Source organism: Delphinapterus leucas, chromosome 5 (genome assembly GCF_059928025.1).
Source record: "Delphinapterus leucas isolate spDelLeu-1000000601 "Yukka" chromosome 5, BTC_Dleu_Yukka2, whole genome shotgun sequence".
NCBI lineage: Eukaryota > Metazoa > Chordata > Mammalia > Artiodactyla > Monodontidae > Delphinapterus > Delphinapterus leucas.
Window position 1 is genome coordinate 29,470,889 of NC_143133.1, and position 22,287 is coordinate 29,493,175.

At 36.9% G+C, this 22,287-nt stretch overlaps 1 protein-coding gene across 1 annotated transcript in view; it reads right to left on the reverse strand.

Moving 5' to 3' along the window:
- Positions 1-22,287, reverse strand: part of ENPEP (glutamyl aminopeptidase) — a 104,417-nt gene that overhangs the window by 49,125 nt on the left and 33,005 nt on the right. Inside the window, exons 4-8 of the mRNA XM_022596307.2 lie at positions 12,518-12,638; positions 10,053-10,207; positions 9,510-9,623; positions 4,942-5,076; positions 3,034-3,099 (exon numbers count right to left, since the gene is read on the reverse strand). Of these exons, the coding sequence (XP_022452015.1) occupies positions 3,034-3,099; positions 4,942-5,076; positions 9,510-9,623; positions 10,053-10,207; positions 12,518-12,638 (591 nt within the window). The remainder of the gene's footprint in view (positions 1-3,033; positions 3,100-4,941; positions 5,077-9,509; positions 9,624-10,052; positions 10,208-12,517; positions 12,639-22,287) is intronic.

Here is a 22,287-nt window from a genome sequence, read left to right on the forward strand (position 1 = left end):
CTTGCTTCACCTTAGCTAGAGGCTTATATAAACAGTATATTAAAAGGAACTAATTTTATTTTGTCTAGATTAGTGCTTTTGAATATTCTATATTAAGAAATTTCCTTCTTCACCTTGCATAATCACGATGCAGTCATTCCAGTCAAAAGTTTACGATGACCTAGGTCCCCCAGTAATAGTCCCTCGGTTAGTATCAGTGTGCACAAAGGAAAGGAACAGTGTTTCTATGACTAGTATCTCAGGAAGGGACAGGACATTTTCCAGTTGAACCATTCCTGTCTTATCAGCGATACTACTGATACTAGGAGAAAAAGAAAGGATGGATATATTTCTCAGCTTCTATTTCATGACCATACATTGTTATCAATGCTCCATAATTTAATATGCTTTTTTACATACAAGCACAGCCTGAAAGATTTTCCAGTTGATGGTTTTACTCTTTTTTTTTTTTGCGGTACCCGGGCCTCTCACTGTTGTGGCCTCTCCCGTTGCGGAGCACAGGCTCCGGACGCGCAGGCTCAGCGGCCATGGCTCACGGGCCCAGCCGCTCCGCGGCACGTGGGATCTTCCCGGACCTGGGCACAAACCCGTGTCCCCTGCATCGGCAGGCAGACTCTCAACCACTGCGCCACCAGGGAAGCCCTGTCTTTACTCTTAATTCCCCTCACTCTGTACCTACTTTGTTGTCTGAGATTGGGTTTGGGGTTAAAGCGATGAGCATGAAAGAGAACAGAGAGCTGGCCATCCCCAGAGTTAGCACCACACCAGGTTAACTAATGAAGAGTCACTTTTGGTAGAAAGTTAGTATTTGCAAGGGAAAAGTCTTGGACAGTGTCACATATTGTGGGGTTTAGGGGCAGCAGTCATAGCATGATGATAAATCAAGGAGAGATACATTTGGATACTAGAATTATGTGAAGGGATGTTCCAATTGGTTTGAGAGCTTATTGAGTGTGGCCTATATTGATCATATGTTATTTTCAGATATTAGCTAGTGTTTGAAGATTGAAGGCAAAAAATGAGCGTTTCAGTGTCTTTTTGTAAATGAATTCCATAGCACTATAATGATATGAAAATTAGTATCTATTCATTCTAGCGCCGTTTGTAGTCGCAGTTAGGGTGGAGGAAGATGGTTTTAACGTGAGAAATATTCGTTTTAGACTGGACTGGGTTTTTAATTAATTATATCACAGATATGAGATAAATAAAATGCAAGAGTATTATTAAATTTTTAGAATAGGTATTCTCTTTTAAAGACTCTTTTGGTACTTCTCAAAAAAAGTTAATATGAAAAATTATTTAATTTGAAGTCCAATTTGAAGATTCCAAGAACGTGTTATTCATCAGTTTAATTTAGAATGAAAACTATGCAAATGAAATTTTAATTTACTTTTAAAAATGAATTGTCCTTGTTTATTTTTATATTCTATATTATTTATTATAGACCATTCATTCATTCAAGAGGCGTTTTTTGGATCTTCTAACATCTGTAATGCATTCTCCTACTATATGCAAAGATACAGAAGACACAGTTCCTCACAAAAGGTGCTTACAGTTAGAGAACTTAAGAAATTTGAGTCTGAAGCTGATGAAAAGTTTACAAGATGTTCTAATGTACACTTAAGAACAAACACATAGCTTCTCTCTTTCCATCTAATGTCCACACAGAATATTTTTATTCATGGACAAAAGTAGTAAAATGTACTGATGTGCTCCCTGAATATTTCCTAAATCCTGGTCTTATTTTTTACTTTAATAGTCACCTAGGAATTTAAGTATTGGGTAGAAGGGGACCATTTCCTTTTATGGTATTATGGAGAATGCTGATTGCCACATAAGAAGGCTTGGCAGTAGTGAGAGCTGTAGGAATGGTGGGCAGGCACTGTCCTGGGGAATCACATCCAAAGGAAGTACTGGTACCCTTTGGGAAAGCTAGCAGGGCCCTGCTCTCACCCATTTTCTATTTTATGGATTGGATACTATCAGCGCTGCTCTGCCTACTACCTGGGATGTCACAGTAGGGGGGATGGAGATGGAAAAGAAAGAGTAGGAAGACAGTTCCATCCCTAGGCTACAACAGAGCCAACCTGCAGACAGGACAGTTACAGGGACATTGTAGCAATGGTGGTAATATAGATAATATAAAACCCTGAGAGAACTGGCTTATGGTCTAGAAGAACACAATGGAATTGAAACATCCACTGGAGGAATAAGCTTAAGTGGGATGTGTGAAATGCTTTAAGAAATTGACTGTTATTTCTCTTTCCAAACGAAAGCAGGCCCTCTTTATTCACTGACTTTATCATAATAGGAATATGTGTGTTAACCATTTTATAATCCAATAATAAGGGAAAAGTCCTTTTAAAAACTATAATGGAAGAGCTTTATAGATAGATTTAAATTTTTATATTATGTTGCTATGGACTGAATTGTGTTCCCCCAAAATTCATACTTTGAAGGCGTAATGCCCAATGTGATGGTAGTTGGAGATGAGGCTTTTGGGAGGTTTAGGGTGAGGTTTAGATGAGATCATGAGGGTGGGAGCCTCATGATGGGATCAGTGTCTTATAAGAAGAGGCACCAGAAGGTTCTCTCTCTCTCTGCTATGTGAGGACACAGCAAAAAGGTGACCATCTGGAAGCCAGAAAGAAAACTCTCACCGAAAACTGAGTCTGCCAGCACCTTGGTCTTGGACTTCTTAGTCTACAGAACTGTGAGAAAATAAATTTCTGTTGTTATGCCACCCAATCTATGGTGTTTTGTTATGGCAGACTGAGCTAATACACATGTAAAGGGTGTAAAAAAATAAGTAATCTGTTTCACTTCTCTGTGAAACTTTTGTTAAATGACAGTTACAGATACAACGTAGGTAATAACCTGGATGTGATCACCTTTTTGTGTTTTGAAATATTATCCTTGAGCAAGGAAAAGAAAAGTAAAAAGGGAATTGTCCTTAATTAATCACATATCTTAACATTCATCAGCCATATATCAGTGTAGTTTTTAAATAATACTAAAAGTAATAAATCATACCTGACATCCTTTTTGAAATTTCTCTGGTGTTATCCAGTCTTCAAGCATTCTCAGAATGGAAGCTCCCTGTGATGGAAAAGAATGGCAAGTTAAATTAATAAAGGATATGTAAGAAACAAATATCAGTGATCACTATTGTGACTAGTATTTCATGATCATATATGTGAGATAATGTCTTTAAGATGATTATGCTAAATTATATGGCTATCAATTTGTGATTTTAGGATGAAAATACCACTTGGCATACCCCCTGTATCTATGCTTCTAAAATAACTGAAAGGCAAGGAGAAATTGATAAAATGGCCATCGTTTCAGTAACAAGGTTCAAATAATTATTGCACTTCACCACATGAACCAGTAGATGGGGCTTTCCTAATGAAAGAGAAACTGGAGAAAGTTTTAGAAAAGTCATGTTCTTTGATGAACAAGGAAAGCAACTTCAGGATAAAATTCTGGCTACTTCTTAAGTATATTGGAATATTTGGGAAAAATAATTATATTTTAACAGAGGGGGGTAGACAGTTGAGGAATTAATCTGGTCAAATAGTTTAATATAGATTATGTATATAATTTAGGCATAAAATGCTACTCTTCCAAAGTGGTTTATCTCATTTGATTTTATTTAGTCTGAAGAGTCTGATGAATACTTCTGCTGTCTACTTGCATTTCATATGTTATAAGATTAATTTTAAATGCATTATTCATAGATTTAAAAATCAATTTTCAAGTAACTGACCAGAAAAACATTGCTTCCCCATTTAAGTTAGCAATTTCTACTGTAATTTATTAAAATGTTATTTTTGTACCTAGTATAAAGCTAAAGGCTTAGAAACATGTATTTATTTCTGACCTAATACCTTATACCCATGGAATATCTAGGATTTAGGAAGAAGCTGATTTAATAAATATAAATGTCTCTATGTGAATTATTAGAATATACTATAAGTGGATTAGAGATTTTCCTTTTAACAGAAAGATAAAAAGAATCATTGACAATATAAAAGAAAATGAATAAAGGAAGCCTGAAATACTGCCATGAGAACATATGAGAGGGAAAGCCAAAAAATATGATGCTATAAACTTCAAATACTAATATATAGAAGGCTTTTTCACTAAAGCCAATTTTATCTAGTATTCATTTTCATAATTGTAATATTTTGTCTTAAATAAAACTTTGGGTATCCCCAGAACAGTAAAATGTATTAGTTTGCAGTGGCTTTTGAACAACTTAACCTAGTGGGTAAACCACAAGAGGCTGGGGTGGAAAATCGACTAAAATATGTTGCATACAGGTGTGGAATATGTTTAGAGGAGAAGCTACAGGAGAAGTTGTGGGAGAAAAATGGGTAGCATAAAGCTTCAGGTCACTATGGGTTATTAGCAACTTTTCATAAAATTTTACTGGATAAAAATGCCCCATCTATGACATGCTAACAAATTCGTCTTTAAATTGTATATAAAAATGGATGAAAGTAATTCCTTCAAATGGAATTGGATTTAAGTGCTTACTGGAAGCATTCTACTAGAAAAGGTGTCCACATATATGGCACTTCTCATTGACCACATGGCAGAGAAAGAAGATTTACTGTGTTTTAAAAAATCAAGTCAAATAACTTTAAATTGGATGCCTAAAGGGTAAATGTTCAGTTATCAGAATGATAGCTGTTATAAACAAAAGTAAAAAGAGAAACTTTAAAAAATCTGCTTCAGAATTCTGTGACAATGACCAGTATTGATCATTTCCACTGAAAATTACAAACTGTTGAATATTCAGCACTTGGAATAAGTTCTACACTGTTTCCCAAAGCCCATTAACATAGTATAACCATTCTTACCATTTTTAGGCATTTACTAAGAGAAAAACCACTAAACAGGAAGACATTCAAAACAGTGTTATATTTTCCGCACCTTGCTATAGGAAATCCCATCAAAAACAGATGTTATTTCATCAGGACTTGTCACAGTGACTATAATTGGGTGCGAAGATATCAAAGAATCATCCTCTTGTACAGGTAATACATCTTCAAGTAGCATCTGATCACGCTGAAATGACAGAATGAACCAAAGAAATCTAGCACTTCCTTTATAGTGGTTTATATGTCAAAATATCATTTATATAATACACATTGGGGGGAAATAAATATAAATGACTCATATTATTTAAAACAAATATTAGATGTTCAAATTAATCATATTTTGCACTGATTTTTCTATACTGATTCCATTCCCTTCTACTTATAATTCCCTTGACTTCACCCCTATATGGCAGGCCAAGAAGACAGAAGCATTTATAAATTCTGTTTCTGCTACTTCTGTGAGACTTTCAGACACGAGCCAAACTTTTCAAGCCCTGTTTCATATGTGTGCAGTAAGAATGATGATATCATCCCACAGATTTGTCTGAGACTTAAGGAAACGTGTTGATTTGTCAAAAATTGTTTTAGGGGTCTTTTTCCATTAATCATTGGAATTTGGATGATTCGTAATTAATTGAAGAAAACATTAACTTTTGCTTTAGTTCTAATAATTACCTTCTCATTCCTGTCCTAGGTTTTCTCAGCAAAATAGAGTGTTTGAGAGGTCTAGCACTATAGTCAAACTTCCTAGGTTCAAAGCTCAGTTTCTCCACTTTCTAGACATGTGAGTTTAAGTAATTTCCCTCACCCATGATGGCAGCTACGTTTTTAGAAACGTGCAGAGGATTTAATGAGATAATGCATGACAGGCATTTGGCATAGTACCTGGCACAGAGTGAAAACCTAACACACTAGCTGCTGTTATTATTTTGATTCTTAATCAATTAGATTCTGAAATCTAGTTCTATTAAATCACTAATAATAAAAATCAAAAGCTTTATTGATCTTACTTAACCAAAAATATTTCCCAAAAGGAGCATGCTATATTAGTTTACATTTTCCAATTTTGTGAATTCCACTTATAATAGGCAAGATACTATTGTCAAGTGATGACTGTCAATCAAGGTAATTTTGTCTTGGATTTTAATTTTTGTTCCCCTAAAATGTTTAGGTAAGAAGAAAGGATCTTAATCTCAGTGTCAGGAAATTTGACTCTCATCTTGGCTGTGCTACCAGTTGTCTGTGTGACATTTGGAAGGTATATTACCTTCCTGGGCATCAGATTTTTTCACCTGTAAAATGAGGCTCCACTATTGTGGTACTTATCAAGCTCTCTTACAATATATCTTTGTTTATCTATTCCCTCCACCACCAGACCCTAAATTAGGAACTTCTTTAAGGGCAGGAAGTGTGTTTTATTCAGTTTTGGGTCCTCCGTAGTGTTCACTGAATGAAGAATGAATGAATAGATGAAGAATGAATGAGTTGGATCGTATGATTAAATTTCATTTAAGAACTGCGTACTAAATTTTTCCAATATTTGTTTTTGAAACACTAAAAATGGAATGTTATAATATTACATATACAATATATTACATAAACAATACATCTTGATATAAGAAGGGTTACTTTATAGAAAATACAGGACAAAATTTTTCATTTATATAGTTTAATTTCAATAAATTATGAAATCAGGGATTTTCAACATAGAGGAATGGTCCTCAACTAGGGGACATTTTATCATTCAGATGACATCTGGCAATATGTGGAGACATTTTTCTCTTGTTTTCTCTCTTTTTTTAATTGAAGTATTGTTGATTTACAATGTCATGCTAATTTCTACCGTACAGCAAAGTGACTCAGTTATACACATACATACATTATTTTTTATATTCTTTTCCATTATGGTTTATCCCGGGGGACTGGATATAGTTCCCTGTGCTATACAGTAGGACCTTTTTGTTTATCCATCCTAAATGTAATAGTTTGCATCTACTAACCCCAAACTCTCAGTCCATCCCTCTCCCTCTCCTACCCCTTGGCAACCACAAGTCTGTTCTCTATGTCTGTGAGTCCATTTCTGTTTTGTAGATAAGTTCATTGTGCCATATTTTAGATTACACATATAAGTGATATCATATGGTATCTGTCTTTCTCTGTCTGACTTACTTAGTGTGATCATCTCTAGTTGCATCCGTGTTGCTGCAAATGGCATTATTTCATTCTTTTTTATAGCTGAGTAATATTCCATTGTATATATGTACAACATCGTCTTTATCCATTCATCTTTTGATGAACATTTAGGTTGTTTCCATGTGTTGGCTATTGTGAATAGTGCTGCTGTGAACATAGGGGTGCATGTATCTCTTTGATTTATGGTTTTGTCCAGGTATACGTCCAGGAGTGGGATTGCTGGAGCATGTGGTAGTTTTATTTTTAGTTTTCTGAGGAACTTCCATACTGTTTTCCGTAGTGGCTGCACCAACTTTCATTCCCACCAACAGAGTAGGAGGGTTCTGTTTTCTCCACACCATCTTATGGAGACATTTTTGGTTTCACAGCTGGGGTGGAGGGTTACTGGCATCTAATAGATACAGGCCAGGGATGCTGCTAAATACCCTACAATACACAGGACAGTCCCCACAACAAAGAATTATCTGGCCCAAATGTCAATAGTTCCATCCTTGAAAAACCACAATGTAGATTAAATTTTAAAGAAGCAATTGTTGCAAATTAACTTTTTCACTTTTTTTTTATCTTTCAGTTTTAATTTATAGACTAACTTGTTCTCAAAGTATACTTTTGTGATGTGAGAAAATAATAAGGATGCAATACCAAATACTAATTGAACATTTTTTCAGTAATTTCAGTTTTTATAACCTGAAGACATTTATTAGAAGTTAATTAATTAATTTTATAATTTAATGAATGCTTTTCTTGGTCCATTTTTTAAAAGTTGTTTGAAATATAATTTACATTATTAAAATTTACCCTCTTAAAGTAGACAGTTTGATGAGTTTTGACAGATATAAACAATCTTAACTACAATCATAGTCAAGATATGGAAAAATTTCTTACCCCCAAAAGTTGCCTTGAATCCTTTTTCGGTCTGTCTCCTCCTTTCACCTTAGTCCCTGACAACCAGTGATATATATTTTATTCCTATAGTTTTGTCTTTTCTATAATGTCAAATAAATGGACTCATTCAGTATGTAGTCATTCACAGATGCCTTTTTCCACATAGCAAATGCTTTAGAGAGTCATCCACAATGTTACTTTACCAGTAATTTGCTCCTTCTACTGTTGAGTAGTATTCTATTGTATCAATACGCTACAATTTATTTATAAATTTGAGTTGTTTCTAGCAGTTGGCTATTATGAATATTCCCATTATGTGCATTTACATGCAGGTTTTGTGTGGACAAGTGTTTTCATGTCTCTTGGAGTAGGATTGCTGGATTATATGATAAATGTATGTTTAACTTATGAGAAGTGGTCACACTATTTTCAAGGGTGACTGTATCATGTCTACCAGCAATGTATGTGACTTGAAATTGCTCCACAAATTTACCTACATTTGGTATTATCAGTCTTTTAAATTTTAGATATTTGGGATGGTTAATTTTATGTCACATTGATTGACGGGGCCATGGTGCCGAGGTATTTGCTCAAACATTATTGTGGGTGTTTCTGTGAGGGTGTTTTGAATGAGATTTACATTTAAACTGGTGGACTTTGCGTTCACCAGTTTAACTTTTTTCACTTTTTAAAGCAGGTTGTGAAAACGGCAAGGGCTGCAAGCATCTAACACTCTTTTTATTGTATCCAGTGGAGGGCAGTAGTCTATACAGTACACAACCTCCTGCAATGCTACTTTCACATAACCACACACTTATACTTTTATATATACAAACTGATAAGAATACACCACCTAAATACAGATGAAAACAGGTGTAGCTTTTTGGAAAAAATACGTGCAGAGTTCATAGAAGCCTCTGTTCCAGGCCCCTCAGAGACACAGAATAATAATAGTAATTACATGTACATTTTGGAAGCTTTTAAGCTTACAATACAGAGAACAGTGTTCTTCTTTCATAGAGGAGAGAACTGACTCAGAGAGGATATGTAACTTGCTCGAGGTCACATTCCCTGTAACGCATCTAAGAAATGATGTGTGCAAGATTTGAACCTGAGTCTAACTACTAAGTTTATGCGTTTATCTCTTTACCGTGTCATTTCAGCAACCTGTGTAAGGGAAGTCATTTATAAAATTAGGCTTGGGCATTTTTCAAAGGGTTAGCACTACAGATAATTTCTTGAACACAGATTTGGCATTGTCTAAGCTAGATATTTTTTTCCTGCCCTGGCACGTGTTGTTGAATGACTCTACCAACCACATTCTTGGCTCGTGGTGGTCAATTGCCCTCTAGGGCCTGGGCATAGGCTCTGAGCATGGTGTAGTTCAGTGGAGGCAGCTGGTTCCACCCCAGCCTCCCAATGGAATTCCCAATTCGATACTGCACTTGGCCCCAAACTCAGGGCCACTGTCATAGTCCAAAGGCTTCAATCAGCTTGACATGAGGAAAACAGAGATTTGGAACTTATATGTTTAGGGCTCACCATTTGCCACTCTTTTTCTGCATGGTCTACTCCCAGGAACTCAAAGAAGGAAGCAAACCCTTCGTTTAACCACAAGTCTTCCCACCATTCCATGGTCACAGTATTTCCAAACCACTGAAATTATAAGCAAGAAAGAGGGTTAAATTCTCATGCCTTTGGTAGAAAGGCCTAGAAAATGTCAGTACATTCATTTGTTCATGCAAATTTTGTCACTTGACACAAAAGTGGAAGACATCATACTTAGCATTTATTTCCTGCTTTATTTCTCCTGGTTTTTAAGTGATCTGAAATTCTCCTTATTATCTTCATTTTGGTAGTACTGGGAATATTTAAAGTTATAGGAAAACCTCGTGTATTTACTAAAAGCAGAACAATGTGTCTTAAAAGTTTCTTTATGGTAAAATGTTTATTAGCAGTAAGAAAGACTTTCAAGCAGGATTTTCTGGGTTGGCTACTTTTTATTTGCTAAGTTATAATTTCAATCATTCCTATGGTCTTAAGCCACTTTTTAAAATAAGCTAAGTTGGTGCTAAGATTCTATACCTGATGCACAAGTTCATGGGCAACCACAGTGGCCACCCTCTGTTGGTTTGATGAGGCTGATTCATTAGGGTCATAAAGCAGGTTTGTTTCTCTGTAAGTGATGAGTCCCCAGTTCTCCATAGCCCCAGTGCCAAAATCTGGAATAGCGATTTTATCTATGGAAAAAGAGTCCAGTGAGAAATACATTCTTTCCATTTTGTTCATAACACTTCTTACCAAATTAAGTTCTTTAGGTTAACGTTTTTTAAAAGACTAAAAATAATTTCTCAGAGTGAAAAACAATCATCTATTTGTGTAAACTTTTCAGTCTTTAATGCACTCAGAATATCCATGGAACTCTTCCTGTTGGCTCCAGATATCAATGTGTCTTTTATTTTTTAAGAATATTTTTGGCAATGCTCTGTTCAAGTCCTCTATAATTTTATGTCTTTTGTTCTTTTCTGTATTTCATTTTTATTTGCTTTTTTTCCCCATGACTTTCACTTAGATAATACCAATCTTCTGTTTGGGGGGGTATGTTGTAAGGAATAAGAGAATGAAGTTTTCAAATGAGGTCTTAGAAGTACAGAGCTTCCAAGTGTGTAGAAATATATTTCTGTCCAAGGAAACAGGTTATTAGAGAACACAAAATTCCACTTTTTCCCTAATTCTGTACAATTTGTGGTCAACCAGATTCCCTACTAATTGAATAGCTTACCATCCACTTGTATGTATGTATTAAATTAGTTGGATCAACATGGAATTGACTATATTCTCTGGAAATTCCCTTCCAGGTCTAAAATGTTGAATTCAATCTAGACTTTCTAGTCCTTATTTTTGCTGGGACCTATAATGGTAGACATGCTATCTGACAGAAAGAGGCAGTGTTGATCAGTTCTATGTTAAATCCCAAAACAGAAAAGGTTCAGTTGGATTGGTGGACAGAACGCAGCTTCTCCAGTTAATGAACTATAATAAGCATGGGATTTATTTATTATTACATATAATTTAAATTAGGCACATAAATGAAAATAAATTTTCATCTAACATAAAGAAAAGGTCCTTTATGGTTAAAATAAAGATTCTTAAAGCTTTTTATAAAAAGAATGAAAATGGATACATCTTAAATGGAGGTCAGAATTACAGCAGTAGTTTACTTTTAGTGTTATTTTCATTCTTAGGTTTGGTTATTTTGTCACAGAGTACCTCTTAAAGTTTGGAGAAATATTCCCCCCAAGGGCCAGTATTTTCCATAATGTTACAGAGTGTAATTTGTACCTAACCCATGAACAAAAGGAATTTTTTTAAACCTCATTTCTTTGGTGAGTATTGACATTATAATTAATTAACTCCAGTGCGTTTAATTTAGGGGGTGGATAAATGCAGTAATCAATTGTAAGGAAAGTCTAAGAGTCAATTCTGAAAGAGTTGAAAATGCATATAAAAGTATGAAGAAGAAGAAGGAATATGGGAGAGAAGGAGGAAGAAAAGAGAACAGAGAAATAAATTTGTGAGATTTCCACTTCCCAGGTTATCATGGGTGGTACAAGAGAGATAAAGAGAAAAAGACTTTTAAATTAGTGTGATTAATATTTTATTAGATGTTATTCTGATTTTGTGGAAAGTTGTTTCTCTTCCTGTCTCCTTCTCTAATAGCTGTTAAGCAATTAAAAAAAAAGAAAAAAACCCGGAGCATCCACAAAGTTGCTCAGAGCCACAGACATTCCCATGTAGAGAATTTGACATTCCAGTTGCTTTGCATTGGTAATTTATTAAAGTAAGGGAAGAAACAGAAATAGAGAATTCGATTGTTGGTTTGTTGGTTTTCTTATTGCCTTCATTTCATCCCTACAGACATCTATATGGGTGTTACATTTAAAGTCTTTGCTAATACCACTCAAGCTTACTATTAAAGCATTTCTGCTGTTGATAGAAGTGTCATGTCCATACCATTTTGATTATAGCACTATTTTTATTTTAAAAAGAAAACATGTTCCCCACATCTTCCATATTAGAAAAAATACTTATGGAAGGAGCACCAGTTCATTTTAACTGCTGAAGAATCTAGAATTAGTCTTGTACAACAGTGGAAAGACTGGAAGTACATGGGACTCTGACAGCATTATTTATCTCTATTATTTATTAATGTAAGCTATTGGGATGGGTACTAATTTTGATATCAGCTGATCTAGGTTGCTCTTTCTGGTTCCATCATTATCAATGTCTGCAGTTTTATGTATATACTTCAATCTTTATTTGGAAATAAAATACTATACATTCATCAGGTAAGCACAGAGTATAGACATTATTCTTAGACGAATCCAGAAAGAATCTTTCAGTATCTAGTAAGTATTAGATACATAGTACAGGCATATGATGAAAAGACTAAGGGATGACCATTAACTAAGGATGCTAAAGCTGGAGGAAATGAGTTAAGTGAAAACAAAAGCAATATTAAAAACAAGAAAATAAAATATGGTTCTCACCTAATTTAGGAAGAGAATAATTCATAGCGAAGTAGTCTTCAAAATAATCAAACACACTTTTAGTTATATTTGCAGCATATTCAGCTGTGTGCTTTTGCTCTGGCTGGACATATATAGTGAGCTATTAAAATAAAAAAAATTCAGTGAAAATTTTTCATTTGAAAAAACACAAAAACTATGATACATGACATAGTACAAAGAAGGTGGGCTTTGGAGCCAGGTAAGTCTAATTGGAATCCCAGTTCTGCATGGTCTTGGACAAATCACTTCACGTCTCTGAGACTCATATGTAAAGGAAAAGAATACCGCATAACTCACTAAGTAATTTCAATGACTAGAAATAATGTAATAATTTATAAATAAATAATATATAAATAAAATATACTGTACGTAATGTACAGTATATTTTTAAAATGTTATTTTTTCTACTTAGAACATATATTGTCTTCTTAATATTTGTGTATCTATGTTTTTATCTCGCTTTGTGTAATTCGTCTTTGAAGAAATAAGGCATGTGATTTTTTTCTCATCTAAAGAGCCCTTAGATACGTGTTTTCCATTTGCTTTTCTATCCATTACTACCCACACTACCCTTTGATATATTAACTATTCTACTTCCAGAGTCTAAAATACAATGACTCAAAATTTTATTGAGAGGGAGGCATCTTGATAAGCCAAATCTTGATAAGCTACATCTCTAAGTATCTAGGATATTATTTTTATGCCATGACATAATTTATAAATCAAACCAAGTATAGACTTTTTACTCCCCAATTCTAAGCATGTATAACCCCAAGTAGCCATCACAATATTGAAGGAGAAAAACAATATTGGAAGATTGATAATATCTGACTTCAAGACTTACTGTAAAGCTACAGTAATCAAGACAGTGCGGTATTAACAAAACAATAGAAAAATAGATCAGTACAAGACAATAGAGAGCCCAGAAATAGACCCACATAAATATAGTCAACTGATCTTCGACAAAGGAGTAAAGGCAATACAATGGAGCAAAGACAGTATCTTCAATGAATGATGCTGGAATAACTGAACATCCATCTGCAAAAAAATAAATCTAGACACAGACCTTACACCCTTCACAAATATGAACTCAAAATTGATCACATACCTAAACGTAAAACACAAAACTATAAAACTCCTGGAAGATAACATAGGGGAAAATCTAGATGACTTTGGATATGAAGATGACTTCTTAGCTTTACCACCAAAGGCATAATCTATGAAAGAAATAACTGATAAGCTAGGCTTCATTAAAACTTTTGCTCTCTGAAAGACAATGTCAAGAGAATGAGAAGATAAGCCGCAGACTGGGAGGAGATATTTGTAGAAGGTCCATCTCATAAATAACAGTTATACAAAATATACAAAGAACTCTTAAAACTCAACAAGAGGAAAGGAAACAACCTGATTAAAAAATGGGCCAAAGACCTTAACAAGACACCTCACCAAAGAAGATATACAGATATCAAGTATGTATATGAAAAGATGCTTCACATCATATGTCATCAAGGAGATGCAAATTAAAATAACAAAGAGGTGCCACAGCACACCTACTACAATGCCAAAATCCAAAACACTGACAACACCAAATGCTGGTGAGGATGTGGAGCAATAGGAATTCCCATACATTGCTAATGGGAATGCAAGCTGGTACAGCCATTTTGGAGGATAGTTTGGCAGTTTCTTACAAAACTAAACATACTCTTAACATATGGCCCAAGAATTGTGCTCCTTTGTGTTTACCCAAAGGAGCTTAAAACATGTCCTGAGGTTGGTTCAAGATGGCAGGATAGAAGGACATGCTCTACTCCCTCTTTCGAGAACACCAGAATCACAACTAACTGCTAAACAATCATGGACAGGAAGACACTGGAACTCACCAAAAAAGATACCCCACATTGAAAGACAAAGGAGAAGCCACAATAAGATGGTAGGAGGGACGCTATCACAATAAAATCAAATCCCATAACTGCTGGGTGGGTGACTCACAAACTGGAGAACACTTATACCACAGAAGTCACCCACTGGAGTGAAGGTTCTGAGCCCCACATCAGGCTTCCCAACCTGGGGGTCTGACAACAGGAGGAGGAATTCCTAGAGAATCAGACTTTGAAGGCAGAGGGATTTGATTGCAGGACTTCGACAGGACTGGGGGAAACAGAGACTCCACTCTTGGAGGACACACACAAAGTAGTGTGCACATTGGGATCCAGGGGAAGGAGCAGTGACCCCATAGGAGACTGAACCAGACCTACCTGCTAGTGTTGGAGGGTCTCCTGCAGAGGCAGGGGGCAACTGTGGCTCACCAAAGGACAAGGACACTGGCAGCAGAAGTTCTGGGAAGTACTCCTTGGCGTGAGCCCTCCCTGAGTCTGCCATTAGCTCCACCAAAGAGCCTGGGTAGGCTCCAGTATTGGGTCGCCTCAGGCCAAACAACCAACAGGGAGGGAACCCAGCCCCACACATCAGCAAATAAGTGGATTAAAGTTTTATTGAACCCTCCCCACCAGAGCAACAGACAGCTCTATCCACCACCAGTCCCTCCCATCAGGAACCTTCAACAAGCCTCTTAGATAGCCTCATCCACCAGAGGGCAGAGAGCAGAAGCAAGAAGAACTACAATCCTGCAGCCTGTGGGACAAAACCCACATTCACACAAAGATAGACAAGATGAAAAGACAGAGGGCTGTGTACCAGATGAAGGAACAAGATAAAACCCCAGAAAAACAACTAAATGAAATTGAGATAGGCAATTTTCCAGAAAAAGAATTCAGAATCATGATAGTGAAGATGATCCAGGACCTTGGAAAAAGAATGGAGGCAAAGATTGAGAAGAGGCAAGAAATGTTTAACAAAGATCTAGAAGAAATAAAGAACAAACAGATGAACAATACAATAACTGAAATGAAAACTACACTAGAAGGAATCAATAGCAGAATAACTGAGGCAGAAGAACGAGTAAGTGACCTGGAAGACAGAATGGTAGAATTCACTGCTGCAGAAAAGAATAAAGAAAAAAGAATGAAAAGAAATGTAGACAGCTTAAGAGACCTCTGGGACAACATTAAATGCAACAACATTCGCATTATAGGGGACCCAGAAGGAGAAGAGAGAGAGAAAGGACCTGAGAAAATATTTTAAGAGATTATAGTTGAAAACTTCTGTAACATGGGAAAAGAAATAGCCACCCAGTCCAAGAAGCACAGAGAGTCCTATACATGATAAACCCAAGGAGAAACATGCCGAGACACATAGTAATCAAATTGGCAAAAATTAAAGACAAAAACATTATTGAAAGCAGCAAGGGAAAAACGACAAATAACATACAAGGGAACTCCCATAAGGTTAACATAAGGTTAACAGAGGATTTCTCAGCAGAAACTCTACAAGCCAGAAGGGAGTGACACGATAGAGTGATGAAAGGGAAGAACCTACAACCAAGATAACTCTGCCCAGTAAGGATCTCATTCAGATTTGATGGAGAAATCAAAAGCTTTACAGAGAAGCAAAAGCTAAAAGAATTCAACACCACCAAACCAGCTATACAGCAAATGCTAAAGGAACTTCTCTAAGTGGGAAACACAAGAGAAGAAAAGGATCTACAAAAACAGACACAAAACAATTAAGAAAATGGTCATAGGAACATACGTATCAATAATGACCTTAAACGTGAATGGATTAAATGCTCCAACCAAAAGACACAGGCTTGCTGAATGGATACAAAAACAAGACCCGTATATATGCTGTCTATAAGAGACCCGCTTCAGATCTAGGGACACATACAGACTGAAAGTGAGGGGTTGGAAAAAGATATTCCATGCAAATGGAAATCAAAAGAAAGCTGAAGTAGCAATAGTCAAATCAAATAAAATAGACTTTAAAATAAAGAATATTACAAGAGATAAGGAAGGACACTACGTAATGATCAAGGGATGACTCCAAGAAGAATATAGAACAATTATAAATATATATGCACCCAACATAGGAGCACCTCAATACGTAAGGCAACTGCTAACAGCTCTAAAAGAGGAAATTAACAGTAACACAGTAATAGTGAGGGAATTTAACACCTCACTTACACCAATGGGAAGATCATCCAAACAGAAAATTAATAAGGAAACACAAGCTTTAAATGGCACAACAGACCAGATAGATTTAATTGGTATTTTTAGGACATTCCATCCAAAACCAGCAGATTACACTCTCTTCTCAAGTGTGCATGGAACATTCTCCAGGATAGATCACATTTTGGGTCACAAATCAAACCTCAGTAAATTTAACAAAACTGAAATCATATCAAGCATCTTTTCTGACCACAACGCTATGAGATTAGAAATCAATTACAGGGAAAAAACCGTAAAAAACACAAACACATGGAGGCTAAACAATATGTTACTAAATAACCAAGAGATCACTGAAGAAATCACAGAGGAAATCAAAATATACCTAGAGAAAAATGACAATGAAAACACAACGATCCAAAACCTATGGAATGCAGCAAAAGCAGTTCTAAGAGGGAAGTTTATAGCTATACAAGCCTACCTCAAGAAACAAGAAAAATCTCAAATAAACAATCTAACGTTACACCTAAAGGAACTAGAGAAAGAAGAACAAAACCCAAAGTTAGCAGAAGGAAAGAAATCATAAAGATTGGAGCAGAAATAAATAGAAACAAAGAAAACAATAGCAAAGATCAGTAAAACTAAAAGCTGGTTCTTTGAGAAGGTAAACAAAATTGATAAACCATTGGCCAGACTCATCAAGAAAGAGAGGGAGAGGATTCAAATCAATAAAATTAGAAATGAAAAAGGAAAAGTTACAACAGACACGACAGAAATACAAAGCATCCTAAGAGGCTACTACAAGCAACTCTGTTCCTATAAAATGCACAACCTTCAAGAAATGGACAAATTCTTAGAAAGGTATAGCCTTCCAAGACTGAACAGGAAGAAACAGAAAATAGGAACAGACCAATCACAAGTAATGAAATTGAAACTGTGATTAAAAGTCTTCCAACAAACAAAAGTCCAGGACCAGATGGCTTCACAGGTGAATTCTATCAAACATTTAAAGAAGAGCTAACACCCATTCTTCTCAAACTCTTCTAAAGTGTTGCAGAGGAAGGAAAACACCCAAACTCATTCTATGAGGCCACCATCACCCTGATACCAAAACCAGACAAAGATAGTACAAAAACAGAAAATTACAGACCAATATCACTGATGAATATAGATGAAAAAATCCTCAAGAAAACACTAGCAAACAGAATCCAACAACACATTAAAAGAATCATACACCATGATCAAGTGGAGTTTATCCCAGAGATGCAAGGATTCTTCAATATATGCAAATCAATCAATGTGATACACCGTATTAACAAATTGAAGAACAAAACCCATATGATCATCGCAATAGATGCAGAAAAAGCTTTTGACAAAATTCAACACCCATTTATCATAAAAACTCTCCAGAAAGTGGGCGTAGAAGGAAGCTACTTTAACATAATAAAGGCCATATACAATAAACCCGCAGTAAACATCATTCTCAATGGTGAAAAACTGAAAGCATTTCCTCTAAGATCAGGAACAAGACAAGGATGTCCACTGTCACCACTAGTGTTCAACATAGTTTTGGAAGTCCTAGCCATGGCAATCAGAGAAGCAAAAAGTAAAAAAAGGATTACAAACTGGAAAAGAAGAAGTAAAACTGTCACTGTTTGCAGATGACATGATACTATACATAGAGAATCCTAATGATGCCACCAGAAAGCTACTAGAGCTAATCAATGAATTTGGTAAAGTTGCAGGATACAAAATTAATGCACAGAAATCTCTTGCATTCCTCTACACTAATGATGAAAGATCTGAAAGAGGAATTAAGGAAACACTCCCATTTAACACTGCAACGAAAAGAATAAGATACCTAGGAATAAACCTACCTAGGGAGACAAAATTCCTGTATGCAGAAAAGTGTAAGACACTGATGAAAGAAATTAAAGATGACACAAACAGATGGAGAAATATACCATGTTCTTGGATTGGAAGAATCAACATTGTGAAAATGAGTATACTACCGAAAGCAATCCCTATCAAATTACCAATGGCATTTTTTACAGAACTAGAACAAAAAGTCTTAAAATTTGTATGGAGACACAAAGGACCCCGAGTAGCCAGAGCAGTCTTGAGGGAAAACAGTGGAGCTGGAGGAATCAGACTCCCTGACTTCAGACTATACTACAAAGCTACAGTAATCAAGACAGTATGGTACTGGCACAAAAACAGAAATATAGATCAATGGAACAGGATAGAAAGCCCAGAGAGAAACCCACACACCTATGGTTAACTAATCTATGACAAAGGAGGCAAGGTTATACAATGGAGAAAAGACAGTCTCTTCAATAAGTGGTGCTGGGAAAACTGGACAGCTACATGTAAAAGAATGAAATTAGTACACTCCCTAATACCATACAGAAAAATAAACTCAAAATGGATTAGAGATCTAAATGTAAGACCGGACACTATAAAACTCTTAGAGAAAAACATAGGAAGAAAACTCTTTGACATAAATCACAGGAATATCTTTTTTGATCCATCTCCTAGAGTAATGGAAATAAAAACAAAAAGAAATAAATGGGACCAAATGAAACTTAAAAGCTTTTGCACAGCAAAGGAAACCATAAACAAGATGAAAAGACAACTCTCAGAATGGGAGAAAATATTTGCAAATGAATCAACGGACAAGGATTAAGCTCCAAAATATATAAACAGCTCCTGCAGCTCAATATTAAAAAAAAAAACAAACAAACAATCCAAAAATGGGCAGAAGAGCTAAATAGGTATTTCTCCAAAGAAGACATACAGATGGCCAGGAAGTACATGAAAAACTGAACATAACTAATTATTAGAGAAATGCAAATCAGAACTACAATGAGGTATCACCCCACACCAGTTAGAATGGCATCATCAGAAAATCTATAAACAACAAATGCTGGAGAGGGTGTGGAGAAAAGGGAACCCTCTTGCACTGTTGGTGGGAATGTAAATTTATACAGCCACTATGAACAGTATGGAGGTTCCTTAAAGAACTAAAAATAGAATTACCATATGACCAGCAATCCCACTGCTGGGCATATACCTTGAGAAAACCATAATTCAAAAAGACACATGCAATCCAGTGTTCATTGCAGCAGTATTTACAATAGCCGGGTCATGGAAGCAACCTAAATGCCCATCAACAGACGAATGGATAAAGGAGATGTGGTACATATATACAATGGAATATTACTCAGCCATAAACAGGAACGAAATTGGGTCATTTTTAGACGTGGATGCATCTAGAAACTGTCATACAGAGTTAAGTAAGTCAGAAAGAGAGAAACAAATATCGTATATTAACGCATATATGTGGAACGTAGAAAATGGTACACATGAACCCATTTGCAGAGCAGAAATTGAGACACAGAAATAGAGAAAAAACGTATGGACACCAAGTGGGGAAAGCGGCAAGGTGTTGGGGTTGTGGTGTGATGAATTGGGAGATTGGTATTGACATGTATACACTGATGTGCATAGAATGGATGACTAATAAAAAATTAATTGATTAAAAAAAAAGTCCTGCACAAGGATGTTTATAGTAGCTTTGTTTGTAATTGCCAAAACTTGGAAGCACCAAGATGTCTTTCATGTACCAGATAAACTGTGGGCAATGGAATATTACACAGTGCTAAAAAGAAACAAGCTATGAAACCATGGAAAAACAGGGAGGAACCTTAAATGCATATTATCAATATTAAGTGAAAGAAATGAATATGAAAGGGCTACACACTGTATGATACCACCTATTTGACATTTTTGAAGAGTCAAAAAGATGGAGACAATAAAGAGATCAGTGGGGCTTCCCTGGTGGCGCAGTGGTTGAGAGTTCGCCTGCCGAAGCAGGGGACACGGGTTTGTGCCCCAGTCCGGGAAGATCCCACATGCCGTGGAGCTGCTGGGCCCGTGAGCCGTGGCCGTTGAGCCTGTGTGTCCGGAGCCTGTGCTCCGCAACGGGAGAGGCCACAACAGTGAGAGGCCCACATACTGCACACACACACACAAAAATCAGTTGATGACATGCTGGGGTGTGAGAGGTGGAGAGATGAATAGGTAGAGCATAGAGGATTTTTAGGGCAGTGGAAATACTCTGTATGATATAGTAATGATGGATATATGCATACAACTTTAGCCATATTTTCTCAGAAGTGAAGAACAGCAGAAAGATCCAATAATTTAAAGGATGAGTTTCTAAAAAGTATCCCTCGGAAGACCTTCAAGATGGCAGAGGAGTAAGACGTGGAGATCCACTTTCTCCCCACAAATACATCAAAAATGCATGTACATGTAGAACAACTACAGAACACCTACTGAACACTGGCAGAAGACTTCAGACTTCCCAAAAGGCAAGAAACTCCCTACATACCTGGGTAGGGCAAAAGGAAAAACAGAGACAAAAGAATAGCGATGGGACCTGCACCTCAGGGAGGGAGCTGTGAAGGAGGAAAAGTTCTACACACTGGAAAGCCCCTTCACTGGCGGAGATGAGGGGTGGGTGGGGGAGAATCTTTGGAGCCACGGATGAGAATGCAGCAACAGGGGTGCGGAGGGCAAAGTGGAGAGATTCCCGCACAGAGGATCAGTGCCGACCAGCACTCACCAGCCCAAGAGGCTTGTCTGCTCACTGGCCGGGGCAGGCGGGGCTGGGAGCTGAGGCTGAGGCTTTGGAGGTCAGACCCCAGGGAGAGGACTGGGGTTGGCTGCGTGAACACAGCCTGAAGGGGGCTAGTGCGCCACAGATAGCAGGGAGAGAGTCTGGGAAAAAGTCCAGAACTGCCTACGAGGAGAGGGGATTCAGAGCACTGCCTAAATGAGCTCCAGAGGTGGGCGTGAGCTGTGGCTATCAGCGCAGAGACAAGAGACGGGCATGAGATGCTAAGGCTGAGTCTGCAGCCACTAAGAATCCTGTGTGCAAGCACAGGTAACTATCCACACGTCCCCTCCCAGGAGCCTGTGCAGCCCACCACTGCCAGGGTCCTGTCATCCAGGGACAGCTTCCCCAGGAAAACACGTGGTGCGCCTCAGGCTGGTGCAATGTCACACCAACCTCTGTTGCCACAGGCTCTCCCCGCATTCTGTACCCTTCCCTCCCCCTGGCCCGAGTGAGCCAGAGCCCCCTAATCAGCTGCTATTTTAACCCTGTCCTGTCTGGGCAAAGAACAGACACCCTCAGGCAACCTACGTGCAGAGGCGGGTCCAAATCCAAAGCTGAACCCCAGGAGCTGTGCAAACAAAGAAGAGAAATTTCTCCCAGCAGCCTCAGGAGCAGTGGATGAAATCTCCACAATCAACTTGACGAACCCTGCATCTGTGGAATACCTGAATAGACAACGAATCATCCCAAAATTGAGGTGGTGGACTTTGGGAGCAACTGCAGACTTGGGGTTTTTTTTCTGCATCTAATTTGTTTCTGGTTTTATGTTTATCTCAATTTAGTATTTAGAGCTTATTATCACTGGTAGATTTGTTGATTTGGTTGCACTCTTCCTTTTTTCTTTATATGTATATATATTTTTCTCCTTTTTTTCTTTTTCTAATTGTATACGTGTATGCTTCTTTGTGTGATTTTGTCTGTATAGCTTTTCTTTGATGGTTTGTCCTAGGGTTATGTCTGTCCGTTTTTTCTTTTTTTTTTTTCATATAGTTTTTAGCACTTGT